The 17,873-nt window shown below is 45.3% G+C and overlaps 1 protein-coding gene across 5 annotated transcripts in view; it reads right to left on the bottom strand.

The window, feature by feature from the left end:
• Positions 1 to 17,873, bottom strand: part of phka1a (phosphorylase kinase, alpha 1a (muscle)) — a 213,366-nt gene that overhangs the window by 15,800 nt on the left and 179,693 nt on the right. For all 5 annotated transcript variants that reach the window (XM_068047677.1, XM_068047673.1, XM_068047674.1 and 2 more), the window contains 3 exons: positions 17,327 to 17,456; positions 12,895 to 12,996; positions 10,460 to 10,566 (listed from right to left, as the gene is read on the bottom strand). In XM_068047677.1, coding sequence (XP_067903778.1) covers positions 10,460 to 10,566; positions 12,895 to 12,996; positions 17,327 to 17,456 — 339 coding nt within the window. The remainder of the gene's footprint in view (positions 1 to 10,459; positions 10,567 to 12,894; positions 12,997 to 17,326; positions 17,457 to 17,873) is intronic.

The raw sequence follows: 17,873 nt of genomic DNA, 5'->3' as shown, positions 1-17,873 counted from the left end.
AGGTGTTTGCACGTCGGTAGGCCTGCAATTGATGGACCTGTGATATCCATGATGTAAAAAATTTGGGGTGACCAAGGTAAAATGCTCTATCCGCACTCAAGCATAATGGATCCCAAAGACAAAATCGCTGAACCGTTGTATGTTGTGAGCTTGCCAGTGGTCGGTTGAGTCATTGTTTTCCATTGCTGTGGATACATGTTCTTCAGGATACAGAGCAGTAGAATATTGGCGCTCGCGCTCATGTCAATCTTGGTCCAGAGTGTGTGTTTGCCAGTTTTTGTGGGGAAACAATGTAGATGGTGGCAAAGGCTTCAGAAGGTCCCATCATGTCAATATACTCCGAGATTGACAGTATGAAACGCCTGCTCATTTTGTGTCAGTGCCTTGGTCATGCTTTCGGTCTGGCTGATTGTCTCATGCATTTTCTGCCTTTGGTATTTAGACTGTTCCTCTGTCTGTTGGGATGCCATACTCGTCGTGCATCGAACTGTGGCTTGACTTGTTATGCCTTGGGTTTCTTATATTGGCACTTCTAGTGCCCTCTGTTGTCACATGCTTTGCAAAAATCATGGAAAGCTGGTCAACTTCTTGGTGAATGTACAAGGCCACACCGCCTACATGGTTCGCCACATTTCGTCATACTGGCAATGGTGCCAATAGAATACAAGGTGCACGGGGCTTGTAGGCTCTGCCTGCACCTAAGGATGGCTTCAGATTTACGACTGCTTTTAAGCAAGGCATCTAAACTCTAGCCTTTGGGTTGGTCAAGGACGTTTTTTTGGAATACTTCAATGGGGTCGAAGCTATCACAAGCTCAATAATCCTGTCAGCTAGCTCAGCTCAAGAAAAATCGCAATCATGCCCCTTATATCTACCGGCTCACGAATTGGTCTATTGTATCCTTTGGCTGCTACCGGAATGACAAACTCGAGACGGTATATTCTGACATTGAGTTTGACTTTCAACTGGTCTTCCAATGTGGCCCATATTCGACTCGGGTCTCTTAGGTCATCCTCTGAAAGATCGGACGTATTTAATCTATGGAGGCCTTCATTCCCAATGGCAATCTTGACTTTAATTGCTTGTCTATCTGGCTCAGCAACGGCCAAGTCAAGAAAAAACAGTTCCATTCTCTGTCTACATAATTTAAATTCAGTGCGGAGGTCTGCTACCTTCTAGTATAGGGATGGATACTTGGTTGTCATCTTGTTTTGATCAGTATCGGTGGCAGGAATAAAGATTTAAACTTGAACAACCCTTAAGAGGTTAAGTTCTGTGGCTGCTGTCTTCCTCTTTAACCTGCAGATACGAGCTTTCTTTGTAGCCAAAGAAAACTGCCTTGCTGCTACGGATAAAAAAAATCACTGCAGTTGCACAGGCTGCCAGAGCCTAGTGGAGCAGTAGAGAGAAAGGCAGTGCGAGCGTGGCGCTGGCTCTGGGTTCACGCGCTTTCTTGAGGCCCTGCCCACGAAGGCGATTTCAGCGCGAGGAAAAAAAACTCCGCTGTCTTCCAGACTGCACAGTATCTTAAGGCCCCCCCCACGAAGAGCAATGTCGCCACAAAAAGGATCTCGCGGTGAGTATTGGCAATGGGAAAGAAAAGTTTTTTCTTAGCGCTCCTGATCTATGAAACGGTCAGTAATGGAGTTGAATTTTATGTAAAGAAATATGACTTGCCTGAGACATTCAAGAGAAAAAGGAAAATGGCTATGAAGTTTTTCTGACCATCTCAAACTCCTGGAGGCTGCCGCGCACGGATGCTCCTCCCTGGCTGTGTGGCGATAGATCAATCTCCCCGCTGAACTCCCGATCTGGTGGCCCGTCAGCAATATTAGTGCTCCTGCCTGACGGTGATCTGCCCAGCGCACACCTCAGAGTCAGCTTTTGACAGATTGCTTCTGGCACAAACTGTAATTGCAGCTTGATTCAGATTCATGTTCCCTTAAAGCTGTAGAATCTTGGCGCAAAGTGCAATGTTCCAATGGTGTGGACCTGCTGTGTCTTCGCACCAACAATATCGCAGAGTCACCTGCACAGACTTCAACAATGCTGCAAGGATTACAGACAACCCTGATGAGCTTACACACCTTCACACCTGAGCTTCTGTAGCGAGTGGATGGGTTCAGCTTTGCAGGATCTGCAGAAACTTGAAGTATCTTCAACAACCAGCTGCCACCATATTGTATTTCCTCTTTCTTGATGCAAACACACCAAGCACACAAACAAAATTGGCAAATCTAAAAGGTGGGTTCTTTTATTGAAGATACTAATCTATATCACCACCACCTTCTCAAGGGCAATTAGGAATGGCTGGCTTGGCCAGCGACGCCCACATCCCATGAATGAATAAAAAAAAATATATGCAGCAATACTGGAAAGGTAGGATACCCATCTTGTTTCTGTAGCTGCTTTCAACAACTGCCTAGAGATCACATGGGTGTGAACATATACTGTCTCGTGATGGTCAAACATTTCAGATATGCCCCTTAAAGTAATACCACAACAGAAACCAAATACCTGAAGGATAGCCTTCCTAGATTTCTTAAGCTTGCCATTTTGATTAAATAGGGTCTTGGGCAGGAAGAGTAAGTATATTGCTCAAAAGTATGAATGGTGCTTTAATAATATAGAACCCATTATTGGAAATAGTCCCCGGGGCCAGACGGGATATACCCAAGGATATTACGGGAAGCGAGAGAAGAGATTGCTGCGCATTTGGCGATGATCTTTGCGTCTTCACTGTCCACTGGAGTAGTACCGGATGATTGGAGGATGGCAAATGTTGTTCCCTTGTTCAAGAAAGGGAATAGGGATAACCCTGGGAATTATAGACCAGTCAGTCTTACGTTGGTAGTGGGCAAATTATTGGAGAGGATTCTGAGAGACAGGATTTATGATTATTTGGAAAGGCATGGTTTGATTAGAGACAGTCAGCATGGCTTTGTGAGGGGCAGGTCATGCCTCACAAGCCTTATTGAATTCTTTGAAGATGTGACAAAACACTGATGAAGGAAGAGCAGAGGATGTGGTGTATATGGATTTTAGCAAGGCGTTTGATAAGGTTCCCCATGGTTGGCTCATTCAGAAAGTGAGGAGGCATGGGATTCAGGGAAAGCTGGCTGTCTGGCTACAAAATTGGCTGGCCCATAGAAGTCAGAGGGTGGTAGTAGATGGAAAGTATTCAGCATGGAGCTCGGTGACCACAAGGATCTGTTCTGGGACCTCTGCTCTTTGTGATTTTTATAAATGACTTGGATGAGGATGTGGAAGGCTGGGTTAGCAAGTTTGCCGATGACACGAAGGTTGCTGGAGTTGTGGATAGTGTGGAAGGCTGTTTTAGGTTGCAACGGGACATTGACAGGATGCAGAGCTGGGCTGAGAAGTGGCAGATGGAGTTCAACCTGGAAAAGTGTGAAGTGATTCATTTTGGAAGGTCGAATTTGAATGCGGAATACAGGCTTAAAGACAGGATTCTTGGTAGTGTGGAGGAACAGAGGGATCTTGGGGTCCATGTCCATAGATCGCTCAAAGTTGCCACCCAAGATGATAGGGTTGTTAAGAAGGCGTATGATGTGTTGGCTTTCATTAACAGGGGAATTGAGTTTAAGAGCCGCGAGGTTATGCTGGAGCTCTATAAAGCCCTGGTTAGACCACACTTGGAATATTGTGTTCAGTTCTGGTCGCCTCATTATAGGAAGGATGTGGAAGCTTTAGAGAGGGTGCAGAGGAGATTTACCAGGATGCTGCCTGGACTGGAGGGCATGTCCTATGAAGAAAGATTGAGGATGCTCGGGCTTTTCTCATTGGAGCGTAGAAGGATGAGAGGTGACTTGATAGAGGGGTACAAGAGAGGCATAGATAGAGTGGATAGTCAGAGACTTTCTCCCAGGGTGGAAAGGGCTATCACCAGGGGGCATAATTTTAAGGTGATTGGAGGAAGGTTTAGGGGAGATGTCAGAGGTGGGTTCTTTACACAGAGAGTGGTGGGTCCGTGGAATGCGCTGCCAGCGGTGGTAGTAGAAGCAGATACATTAGGGGCATTTAAGCGACTCTTGGATAGGTACATGGATGATAGTAGAATGAAGGGTAGGTAGTTAGTTTGATCTTAGAGTAGGTTAAAGGTTTGGCACAACATCGTGGGCCGAAGGGCCTGTACTGTGCTGTACTGTTCTATGTTCTATGTAACCTTGGATGATTTTACATTAACCACCAACACCACCCCACCCCCCCCCTAACCCCAGAGTGCTACACACACTAAAAATTCAGTTTTTTGAAGAAAAGAAAATTTCCCCTTCAATTTTCTCTTGTCGCCAAAGATAGTGGCCTGTATTTTGCGGTCAGGGGTGAAGGAACAGAACTTTCCATTCATTACATGCTCTCAGACTACTTGTGGGATTTTGCACAGCAATTAATGGCAATTAGAGATCCATTTCAGCACAGTGTCTTCTACAAGGGTCCTGGGATCTGTGTCAACAGGGCAAGCAACAGCGGATCTCTTAAACCAATCAGAGATTGAAGAATCCTTACTGTGAGACATGGGGGAACCTTCAATTCACAGAGTTTGGGAGAGGATGACAGAAATTGACAGTGCGTCAAAAAGCCAGCTCAAATCTGAGTTCTGCATTTAACTGCAGTGCATTCGGCTGAATGAGAAAAACTCTGTTGGGAGAGGCAACAGAGGGTTTTCAACTGTGGGTTCCCTGGGCTTCCTGGAACTTGCCAGTGAAAGCATAGCAGCAGTTGAAGGGCTGAACGAATGCAAAAAATCCCAAAAGTATTGAGACCTCACACCTACTTCCTTGCCTAAGTGAAAGGCTTTTGCTCACAGTACATGTTGAGAGTTTGCTTTTACTACTTTGGAGGTGATTTCTACTACTTTGGAGGTTACTTTCACTACTTTGGTGGTCACTTTACTCTGGAATTTTGCGCATCTGATCTCCACTTTACATCTGTTATATATAAGATTTGCCTCAGGCTCCTTCCAGGAATGTGCAAGAGATATTTGCAGGATTTCATAGTTGGCTGCCCACAAATCATACAGGGACTAGTGCCATATTATGTACACTTTGGCACCGATGAAGCCAGTCAGAATGAGCAGGCGTTCAGGTGAGCCCACTCTGACTGGCTTCCCCCAGGTGCAGAGTGTCAGTGACTGTGGCAATCAGATCACCCTGGAGTGTTCATGAACCATCACGCTTCCACTCTGTCAATATGGAGCTCATCTGCAACCACAAAAAGATTGTTACGTAGGTACAAGATTCCCAGGGAGCCACCAAGATACATTCATCTTCCCTGAGCTCTTCGCACCTCAGAACAGACTTACTGGCTGGCTGTTTGGAGACTAGAACTATCCACTTAAAATGTGGCTGATGATGCCTGCGAGGAGCCCAATGAGGCCCAAGAGCGCTACAATTTTTTAAAAATTCTTTCATGGGATGTGGGCATCACTGGCTATGCCAGCATTTATTGCCCATTCCTAATTGCCCTTGAGAAGGTGGTGGTGAGCTGCCTTCTTGAACCGCTGCAGTCCATGTGAGGTAGGTACACCCACAGTGCTGTTAGGAAGGGAGTTCCAGGATTTTGACCCAGCGACAGTGAAGGAACGGCGATGTAGTTCCAAGTCAGGATGGTGTGCGACTTGGATGGGAACTCGCAGGTGGTGATGTTCCCACGCATCTGCTGCTCTTGTCCTTCGAGGTGGTAGAGGTCGCAGGTTTGGAAGGTGCTGTCTAAGGAGCTTTGGTGCGTTGCAAAATCAAAACTACATGATGACGAGAAGTATCATAAAGCAATGAGCAAACATTCGGGTTGCTGAAGATGCACTTAACAGATCTGGAGGTGCCCTTCAATACACACCAGCCAGGTTCTCAAGAATAATCATGGTGTGCCATGCTCTGCACAACATAGCACAGCAGTGAGGATTGGAGCTGCTGGAGCCCACTCATTCCGATTGGCCTCATCGGTGACAAAATATACATAATTGCCTGCCTGGCAAACATGGCACCGGTCACCTGTGTGATGCATTTGTGGGCAGCCAACTGCAAAAGCCTGCAGATATCTCTTGCAGCAGGAACAAGGTGCAGAGCACAATGCCTCTTCAGAGGAGGAGGAGAAGGAATGCGATATGGCCATATCACCAGCAGAGGCACACAGCTGCCTAGGATGATCTGACAATGGCAGGATTTATTTAGGTTGCACCAATGTGCCCATCGGGCAGCCACATGCCAAAACCACCTTTACCCTCCATTCTTCCCTGCAACCTAAACCAGTCCTGCAATCCACAAAGCATCCCTTTCATGTAGGCCCGTGGCACAGCTTTAAGTCCTAACTCACCATTCATCACAAGTGAGAAGACCAATTGTCAGGCAGCAGGCAAAAATGGGCAAGATGGGAAAGTGCTATTAACAAATCATTTTTATTTGTCTTAAAAATTTAACAGAAACTTAACATTGTGCAACACTCCCATGTGCATAACTGCATAACCTTGTGCAACTACAAATCTTTGTTCTTCCTCTTCAGAGCACTTCTGATAAGATTCTGATAGGGCTTGACAGGGTAGATGCTGAGAGGATGTTTCCCCTCATGGGGGAATCTAGAACTAGAGGGCATAGTTTCAGAATAAGGGGTCACCCATTTAAAAAGGAGACCAGGAGGATTTTTTTTCTCTCTCAGAGGGTTGTGAATCTTTGGCATTCTCTACTCCAGAGAGCTGTGGAGGCTGGGTCATTGAATATGTTCAAGGCTGAGATAGACAGATTCATGAACTATAGGAGAGTCAAGGGTTATGGGGAACAGGCAGGAAAGTGCAGTCGAGGCCAAGATCAGATCAGCCACAATCTTATTGAGCAGCGGAGCAGGCTCGAGAGGCCATATGACCAAACTCCTGCTCCTTATGCTGTTATGTCCTGTGTGGTGCAACCTCTGCGGCTTCAGAATAGGGACAGACAGGCTTTTCAGATCCCTGCTGTGACTGCTGAGATGCTCTTGGCTGATGTCCTCTGGGTTTCGGAGCCCCATAAAGGCCCTGCCAAAGACTGCTCCACTTACACCTGTGCAGTCTGGGCTATTGGAACATGAGGCAGCATATTGGGCATTCACAGAATCACAGAATAATACAGTGCAGAAGAGGCCCTTCGGCCCATCAGGTCTGCACCGATGCATTAAAGACACTGACTGAGGGGTTGGCTACAAGTGAGAAGTGGAAGTACTTTGAGCAGAGTCCCCACTTCCATGTCCCCTTTCTGCATCTTCCCTCTCATGTCCCACCTATACGTCCCTCCTGGCAATGAGCTGGACAGCACTTTGCTGCACTTCAATGGGGTACTGAGGGAGAAGGCTAGGATTTCAACAACCCTATTTAAGGTGGCAGTCAGAGTGTGCAAATCATTGCAGAAGGCCTGCATGCACTCTACTGTCATGTTTGATGCTCCATGCAGGTGGCCACTCTTTCCTTGAAGACATCATCACAAAGGCCTGCGACATCATGGCACTCATGCTTGTGATGGATTCCTCCAATTTCTGCAAGCGTGCACAGTGCAGCTGGAAAGGCTGCCAGCAACTTGCACATTTTTGCTGTTGCTCCAGAATTAACCTCTTCATCAGTGGACCCGAGGTTCAGCATCTGTGTCCAGCTGAGCAAAGCTTGGAGCATCCTGCATCCTCCAACGCGGACTATCCACTGCTGTCCCTGTCTCAACTATCTGCTCTTGCTTACTTGTGATATGTGAGACACCAGGTGAAAACCCAACTACATAGCTTATCAATCCCATTGAAGTATGCACATGCGAGCTGGTGCATGGTCTGCATGGGTCCCGTGACGTGCAGCCTCAGAGTGAGTGACCCCCTCTGAGGAGTCGTCTTCCTCCTCCTGAATCACCTCACCTCTTACAGGACGCTTCATGGGCCTGTGGGAGCTTAAAGACATGAATTAGAACTGTCAAGGTAAGAAGGTGTTAAGCAAATATTATGCAGATGATCACAGCAGGTCAGAGGCTGGGAGTTCTGCAGCAAGTAACTCACCTCCTGACTCCCAATGCCTGTCCACCATCTGCAAGGCACAAGTCAGGAGTGTGATGGAATACTTGCCTGGATGCGTGCAGTTCCAACAACACTCAAGAAGCTCGACACCATCCAGGACAATGCAGCCCACTTGATTGGCACCCCATCCACCACTTTCAACATTCACTCCCTCCACCACAGACCCACAGTGAGCACCATCTACAAGATGCACTGCAGCAACTCACCAAGGTTCCTTCGACAGCACCTTCCAAACCCATGACCTCTACCACCTGGAAGGACGAGGGCAGCAGATGCATGGGAACACCACCACCTGCAAGTTCCCCTCCAGGCCACACACCATCCTGGCGTGGAACTATATCGCCGTTCCTTCACTGTCGCTGGGTCAAGATCCTGGAACTCCTTTCCTAACAGCACTGTTGGTGTACCTACACCTGAAGAACTGCAGTGGTTCAAGAAAGCAGCTCACCACCACCTTCTCTAGGGCAATTAAGGATGGGCAATAAATGCTGGCCTAGCCAGCAATGCCCACATCACGGAATGAAAAAAAAATTTCACTGGCTGCTGACATTAAATCAGCATGAGTGAGTGTTGTATGCCATGTGGTTGTCTGATATTTAATTCCGTCACCAGGTAGCTGGCAGTCCCCTATCTTTCCATCTCTAATGACCAGGCATGTTGAGGCTCAGCTTATCTCCAGCACCTCCTCTAGTTCTCTGCCTCTCCCTGATGTTCTGTGTTCTCTTATCCTGCAAGGAAGGAAAGAACAGATCTATGATTGAGAATAATGGAATGAGTTGAATGGATGGATGGACAACATTTGTGGAGGGTCACTATGATGGACAGGTGTGACATTGTATTAAGATGAGGTGTGTCAGTGGTGGGTGGTCAGATGGGGATGCAAGGAGGTGCACAGAGAGGGATGGATGCACCTGCAAGGTAGGGTGATGTAAAGAGTGATGTGCAGGAGAAAACTTGGGAAGGTAGAGCGAGTGGGAGAGGTGGAGGTGATACACATATGTGTCAACTACATAGGATGTAGTTGAATGTGCCATTGTACTCACCTTTCCTGGTTTCATTAGGTAATTAAATTACTTCCAGTATTGTATCCAGTAGCGTGGCACCATACTCCTGTTGCTAACCTTCGCAGCAATCTCCAGCCACGCCTTCTTGTTCTCTGAGGCAGCCTTCTTCCTTCCATTGAAGAGTATCTCCCTGCAGTTCCTTACATACTGCAGCATCGGGTCTGCTGAGGCATCTGTCAGCTGAGGTGCAGCCTTGCCACATTGGGAATCCATTAGTACAGCTGCTTCCATTGTTCCCCCACCTCCACAATCCTTCAACTATCAGCCTCGCAGTGCTTCTTTAAATAGTTCAGCTGAAATAGACTCATGCAAGTCATCATCACGCCCGCTCGCATTAATTGGTAGGGAAACCCAGAAATCAGATACAAATGCAAAGGCTGGGTTAGCAAGCCACTGACAGAAGCGCTGCAGATACTTCCAGGTTCCCCACATGCTACCGGGCTCTCCTGCTCCCCTCGCTTCACTATATTAAAATTCCACCTAGAGTCGAAACCAGGAAGTGTAAGTTAGAATATTTAATTCAATGTAGAATCATGTACGGCAAATGAAATATAAAGAGGGAAAGAAATATGGGATTAAAAGATGATGAGAGACAGAAAAAGCTTTAAAAAATTATTTTAATTCTTCATTTAAAAAATCCCTAATAAATAAAATCTGCAGGAATGAGACTCCACACTTGTAGAAAGATAAACTTTACAGCATTAGAGAATAAATAAAACTTATCACGCCATTAAAAATTCAATTACACTTAAATGGTCAAGTTTCTGGCAGGTTTAATGGATATTTAGTGGTCAGGTAGCACAACGTCATGCCCGTCATGTGTTGTAATGCTGAGTTTCTCGGGAAAGTACTGGTGTAGCGAAACTTGTCGCAAACCAGAGCAACTCAGATAGCAACTACATGATTTCCACATTTAACTCTGCATATCTGGATGCTGGATGTTCCTGTCAGATTTACTCCACAATAATAGCGAGGGCTGAATGCCCCGCTGTTATTCCGACTGCAAAATCTGGGCCAATGACTCATGCTGACACTGATTCCACAGGTGTTGCATGCCCTCTAAAACCACAATACACATATTTTCAGTGATTACCAGCAAGCAATTTGATCTTGTCCTTGCCTGGTATGCACATATGCATTTTCCAGCAGGAGATATGGGTAGCAACTGCTAATCTTTAACTCTTCCCAGCCCAGGGGTGTCAATGCAGTGCTCCCCAATTGTAGTCGGCTAATTGAACACATATCAGGGCTGAACCTGATCTGTTAAACACTGGATAATGCATCATCTTCATTCTTCAACAGAACTTAGAAATATTTACAAATATATGAGTCACATTTTAGATAAATGGGCTGCTCACCTGCCTCATCTCAATCTTCAATTTGCTAATTCCAGCTCTCTCACTTTTTGTTGCTCCAGTGTGATCCACATCGTGAATAGAAATATATTTTGAGCTAGTATGATGAACTGTGGAAAGTCAAGCAAGATGATTAAACGAGAACAGCTACGAAAATGACACAAATTGGATAGCAGTTTCACGTCAAAATAGGTTGTGACACAACTTCAAACAGAATGATAGAAAAAAGGATACAGCTTTAAAAAAGTCTGCAGGAGTCTCAGTGAGGCTCATTTAAGATGCAACACAAACATAAAAACCTGTTCACACGTATGGATTTCACTTTTGAGACATTTCCAATACCTACTAAAATAGGCTGCTAAATAATAGTGTGATTTGACTCAAATGAAATTGCTACTTGAAACAAAATGGTTGATAAGACATTTAGAGGGTTTAAATTTCTCTATAATGGTCAATGCACTAACACAAATATTAATTTGTTTAATTTATATAGGTTAACAATTCTTCAAATTCTGCCAAGTAATTTTATGCAAATAAATTCATTTGGCAGAATTCTACCACTGGAAATTAAACTCCCATGCAGTTGCACTGCAGCACTTAAGTCTATAAAGATAGGCTAAGATAGGAAGAAGAAAACTCATTTCAACTCATCCTGCTCACCCTCATGTACAACCCAGTTATAATATTTTATTCTTTTCTGCTACCTTATTCCTCTATACTCCAATAATTGTTTTTGTTTCCTTTATGTTTTCTTTTCTTCACAATTTTATACAAGGAGAAAGCAGATGAATGCCCTAAATGGTTCCTACCAGTTTCTGAACATCGACATCCATTCATCTTGACGCACATCAATCAAAAAATCAACCATAGATGATCATGGGTCCTGAAATACAGGCTGAATGCAGCTCAATCTATCCTCTACCAAAGTACAACCAACTATCCCAGCTTTTGGGATTTCTGTTCCAACTAGAATTGAATTTTAAATACTTATACATGCAATATATATCTGTGTGTATGTATAGTATTAGAGGTTTTTCATATAGCAATGCATTCCTGAAAGGATCACACTTACTTCCTGCAACACAATTATTTTTGTTGAACCACCTATCCCTCAAAGCTTTTTTCTTCTTCCTGTGCTATTGAGCTGCATTAGGCAGTAAATAATCAAGACCATCGCATTCTGACTTGTATCTCTGCTTCCAACTTACATAATTGCAGGTGCACTTCAGCTGCATCATGTGTTACTGCGATCTTTAGAGTTCCTCATGTTCAGCCACTAGCTTTTTTCCCTCGTGTCTTCCATTTCCATACCTAATTTGGGACGCTGTATGAGGCATTCTCAGAATATGACCAATATAGCTCCATCTTTTTACGGACTATTATAGTCAGTGGTGACACCTCTGCTCTCTGATGTACACTTTCATTCATCACTTTGTTAAATCATCTGATGTTAAAAAGTTGTTACATGCATCTAAACTGGAAGCTGTTGAGCTTGTTTTGGGTGGCTTTGTTGGACCGCCATGTTTCTGATTCCTGTAGGAGCACATTGCTCTTTTTCCAATCACATTTGATTTTGAGATCAAGAGAAGTATTTGAAAACCTTCAATAGCTCCACGTTTAAATTTACATTACACTTATCTCCCCACCCAATGAGCTCTCCTGTTTACAAGACAGGCAACATTTTTAGTAGGCTTGTGAACATTAATTGATATACCACTGCTGCCTGTCCTATGGTTTCAAACTTCCAATTCCACTCCCAAAGATGATCTCTTCAACCGTGCCCCACCCCCAACACCCACCCCCCCAAACCCACTATTTCCACCCTTTGGAAGTTGTACTGCAGGGCAAGATTCCCTCATGGACTTCTCCAGCACTGACCTCATAATGTGAATCTAACCCCTTAATAATTTTGAAGTCCTCAATATATTCCCTGGAAGCCCATACTTTTCCTCAGTAAAAAGTCCCAGCTTTCTAAGACCAACCTGATAATTAAACTAGTTGGGAAACAAGTGGCCCTCGTCTGAGCCTTTTGCAGGGCCTCAGTATTCCCCCACCCTGAGGGGACCAAAACCAGCCACTGGCCCACGAGACTTCACCAAGCCCTTATATAAGGCAATGATTGTACTTCTAGTTTTATATTTTAAAATGTCTGAGCAATGAAGCCTAGAAAACTATTCATTTTTGGACACTGGTGAATACAGAGGGCATCTGAAAAGTTTTGACATTTAACCGTATCAAACTTATATTATTCTTTGTTCACAACTGAATCCATGTTTAGAATGGTGGAAAAGTTAAATTATGTCATAAGCCATTTCAAAAGAACCCTACTTTGACAGATCAAATTGAGCATTAAATATTACTTCAGGTCAGTGTATTTCATTAGGGTCATAACCACCCACATACTTCGGTAAAAGAATGAATTAGGTAAAAAAAACAACCATTTTTTTCGACTCCGAATTCCTTTCCGCTCAGAATATGGTGCAGAAGTGTCTTCAAATCAAAGGGTCTCATAGACATTAAATGTTCAGTTGCTTCTTCGCCTAACAAAAGTCAAAATTGATAGGGATGAATATCTGCAAGATGAGATTATTGCAATTGGAAAAACAAAGAGAATACTAAGATCATATAACAAACGTATTACAGCACAAGCTATTGGAGGTTATGCAGAGTCGTTACAATGCACTAGTCATACCACACTTGGGGGGTAATTCTGGTCACATCATAAAGAACATATACAGGCATTAGACAGGATGCAGAAAGGCCAAAGATCAATGTTGAATACAGAAAGGTACAAGCTATGAGAAAAGACTCAAGAAGCTTAAATTCTACATTTAGAAAGAGGGAGGTTACAGATGTAAGATGGCAAAAACTAAGGGCAGGATCTTGCACTTTGGTCTGGACCCTGACATTGGGGTCAAATGGGGGTCACATCCCCGCACTGTGTGGGGAAACAGTCAACTGGTAGTGATTTTCCCCGAATTGGCCAATTAGTGGCCAGAGGGCAGGAATTGGACAGCAGGCGGGCTGTTGAAGTTACAGGGCCAATAGGAGGCTCTCTAGCACCGAAGCAGATGAAGCCTGCAGTTCAGGTAAGAGAGCGAGCCCGCTCCCTAATTTTTTAAACTTGCAAATTACAAAATGGCCTCAGCAGCCAGGCCACCATTCTGGAGGGGGAGGCCCTCTACAGGGCGGCCTGTGGCCGCAGCTGAGGTCAGGCAGGTGGGAGGGCCTCAAAGACTGCCTGGAGCACCTGGAGGCCAACCGCAAACTTCCAGTGACAATGTTATGTCTTCCGGTTCCCATAAGTTACAAATAATCACACTTTAGGCTTAAAATGCTGGAGCTCTTTGTTTAATTCATACAGTTCGGCATGCTGCTTGGTAAAGACTTCCAAAGTGATGTACTGTTACAAGTCATGTCAGTGCAGCAGCAAATGTGAACACACCTACACAACAATTTGTTCCTAGCTCTTTACGAATAATTTAACAATATGTAACAGACAATAGGCCTTAATAGGCCATTAAGTATCCTCAATTGGCTATCAGTGTAGAGGGATTTACTAGGGTAAATAGCTTTCAATACTGCCGATGGATTTATTACTGTAAACTAGTGGCCAGTCTGTGGCCTTGGTGGGGTGGTGGGGGGCCGGTCCCAGCGGTGAATTTGCAGCCTTAGGCAACCTGATCCCAGCAGCAAGTTTTGTGGCCTTTGGGGACAGGGGCAGGGGTGTGGGGAGTTGGAGAGAGAAAGTGGGGAGAAAAACAGAGAGGGTTGGAGGGAGAGAGGGCTAAAGTGGAAGAGATCTGTGAGAGGGAGAGAAAATCTCAGCAAGGGGGAGACCAAGGGTGAAGTAGGCCTGAGTGTGGGTGAGAGTGGGAGTTTGTTGCAGAGGAATCTGGGGGAGGGGGGGGGTGGGGGGAGAAGGTTTAAGGGGTGCATGTGGGTGGGGTGTTGTAGGAAATCTGTGTGGCCCCCTGTTCCTGTCTACACACCTTGCATACATCTGTGTGTCAACTGTGGTAATGCTATGTAGCAGTGCCTGGTCTCCAACTGTCTTGGACTTCTTTGCTATTGGATTAATACCTTGCTCTGTCAAAACTGTGTGGTAGCTGGTGTGCAATGGCCACCCCACAGTAAAAGATCTCATGCACAGGCATCTTTTATTTTATTTATTCATGGGATGTGGGCGTCGGAGGCTAGGCCACCATTTATTGCCCGTCCCTAATTGCCCTTGAGAAGGTGGTGGTGAGCTGCCTTCTTAATCCACTGCAGTCCATGGGAGGTAGGTACACCCACAGTGCTGTTAGGAAGGAAGTTCCAGGATTTTGACCCAGCAACAGTGAAGGAACAGCGATATAGTTCCAAGTCAGGATGGTGTGACTTGGAGGGAAACTTGCAGGTGGTGGTGTTCCCATGCATTTGCTGCCCTTGTCCTTCTAGTTGTCAGAGGTCCCAGGTTTGGAAGTTGTTGTCTAAGAAGCCTTGGTGCGTTGCTGCAGTGCATCTCGTAGATGGTACACACTGCTGCCACTGTGCGTCAGTGGTGGAGGGAGTGAATGTTGGTGGATGGGGCTGCTTTGTCCTGGATGGTATCGAGCTTCTTGAGTGTTGTTGGAGCTGCACCCATCCAGGCAAGTGGAGAGTATTCCATCACACTCCTGACTTGTGCCTTGTAGATGGTGGACAGACTTTGGGGAGTCAGGAGATGGGTTACTCGCCGCAGGATTCCTAGCCTCTGACCTGCTCTTATAGCCACGGCATTTATATGGCTACTCCAGTTCGGTTTCTGGTCAATGGTAGCCCCTAGGATGTTGATAGTGGGGGATTCAGCGATGGTAATGCCATTGAATGACAAGGGGGGGATGGTTAGATTCTCTCTTGTTGGAGATAGTCATTGCCTGGCACTTGTGTGGCGCGATTCTACTTGCCACTTATCAGCCCAAGCCTGGATGTTGTCCAGGTCTTGCTGCATTTCTACACGGACTGCTTCAGTATCTGAGGAGTTGCGAATGGTGCTGAACATTGTTTGCTGATGATTGCACATCCCCCCTTCTGACCTTATGATTGAAGGAAGGTCATTGACGAAGCAGCTGAATATGGTTGGGCCTCAGACACTACCCCGAGGAACTCCCGCAGTGATGTCCTGGAGCTGAGATAATTGACCTCTAACAAACACAACCATCTTCCTTTGCGCTAGGCATGACTCCAACCAGCGAAGGGTTTTCCCCCAATTCCCATTGACTTCAGTTTTGCTAGGGCTCCTTGATGCCATACTCGGTCAAATGCTGCCTTGATGTCAAGGGCAGTCACTCTCACCTCACCTATGGAGTTCAGATCTTTTGTCCATGTTTGAACCAAGGCTGTAATGAGGTCAGGAGCTGAGTGGCCCTGCCGGAACCCAAACTGAGCATCATTGAGCAGGTTATTACTAAGCAAGTGCTGCTTGATGGCACTGTTGATGACACTTTCCATCACTTTACTGATGATTGAGAGTAGACTGATGGGGTGGTAATTGGACGGGTTGGACTTATCCTGCTTTGCGTGTACAGGATATACCTGGGCAATTTTCCACATTGCCGGGTAGATGCCAGTGTTGTAACTACTGTATCTTCCACTCCTCAAATGAAGTTCGGGACCTGGAACATCAGGACTCTCATGGAACTCCAATAGCGACCATCATAGCTCTGGATTGCAGACGCTATGATAATGATACTGCTGTCCTCAGTGAGACGTGGTGGGCAGGAGAAGGCCAACTCAAGGAACAAGGCGGCAGGTATACTTTTTGCTGGAAGGGCAATGCGGAAGAGGAATGACGCCCTCATGGGGTGGGTTTCGCCATCAAGAACGAACTTGTTTGGTGTCTCAGTGACTCCCCTTGTTGGTTAAGCAAGCATCTCATGACCCATCAGCTCATCCTGACGAGGAATCAGTTTGACACTGTTGTCAGCGCACATGCTTCTATCAGACAGCACAGGCGAGAATAAAAAGGGATTCTACTGCAACCTTGAGCAAACCCCAACCCATGTCCCCGGTTTGCGGGGTGGGGGGGGTGTGGTGCTGGTGGTGGGAGGGAAAGGAAACAAGCCAATTCTCCTTGGCAACTTCAATGTCAGAGTTGGGAAGGACATGACCCTCTGGAAGGGTGTGTTTGCCAAGTAAGGAGTAGGGAAAATAAACTACAATGGAGTCCTTCTCCTGACGAAATGCTTAGAACTTGTTGTAACCAACAAGCAAAAGACCTCATGGCAACACCCACAATCCAAGCACTGGCACTTGCTTGACTACATCACTGTCCGAGTGAAAGATCGCAGGGATGTTCATGTCACTTGCGCCATAACAGATGCCGATGACTGCTGGAGGGATCATCGCCTAATTTGGTTTATCATCTCCATCAACCTGGCCCCTAAATAGTGACAGCAACAGAAACACTGCAGCAAGAAAATTAACATTGAATGTCTCAGGGATCCCATAAAGGCAGCTCTTCTCAGCAGCACCTTACAGGCAACCTCTGACTCCTGGCCAACAGGAGCCGCAATGTGTCCAGTCAGAGGAAGGAGGAGTATTCATAGCCAGGGGATCAGTTTTTACAGAATGGAGCACTTAAAAACAAACATGCAAACCTTTCCAATATAGAGTTGGCAACTACAATAATGAACATTATTTAGTTGGACTACCAGGAAGGCTGCCCACAGCTACACAGCTGGAAACATCTACAAACTATATCCCCTACTCTACCAACACTATCATTTTTCCTTAGACTGGTTTTGAACACAGCAATTCAGAGTTTGAACGTATATATTTTCAGACAGTTTGTTTTGCCATCCTCAGAGAAAACCTGCTAATGTTTCTGTGAAACTTTAGAAGCTTTACCTGGACATACGAGACAATTGGACAGCTCGGTTGCCATGACCTGAATAATTAATCCAATACGCAGTCGGAACATTTCAGCAAATAAATTGGGTTCTGTCCTTATGTACATTGCTAGGTAAACCACAATTTCCTACCAAAAACAGAAAGGATCATAAATGTAAAATAAAGCAACAGATATGTCTAAAATTATAGAATCTTACAGCACAAAAGGAAGCCATTCAGCCCATTGTGCCTGTGCCGCCTCTTTGAAAGAGCTATCCAATCAGTGCCACTCCCCTGCGCTTTCACCATAGCCCTGCAATTTTTTTCTCTTCAAGTATTTATCCAAATTCCTTTAGAAAGTTACTTCTGAAACTGTTCCCACCCTTCCAGGCAGTGCATTCCAGATCAACATAACTCACTGTGCAAATTTTTTTAATCCTCATCTCGCCTCTGGAGATTTTGCCTAAATTATCTTAAATCTATGAACTCTGCTCTCAGTGGAAACACTTATTTACTCTTTAAAAACTTATCATGATTTTGAATGCCTCTATTAAATCTCTCTTTA

The sequence above is a fragment of the Heterodontus francisci genome, chromosome 15 (assembly GCF_036365525.1).
Source record: "Heterodontus francisci isolate sHetFra1 chromosome 15, sHetFra1.hap1, whole genome shotgun sequence".
In the NCBI taxonomy this organism is placed as follows: Eukaryota; Metazoa; Chordata; class Chondrichthyes; order Heterodontiformes; family Heterodontidae; genus Heterodontus; species Heterodontus francisci.
Note: the sequence above shows the minus strand (reverse complement) of the source record. Positions and strands in the feature narration are given on the sequence as shown.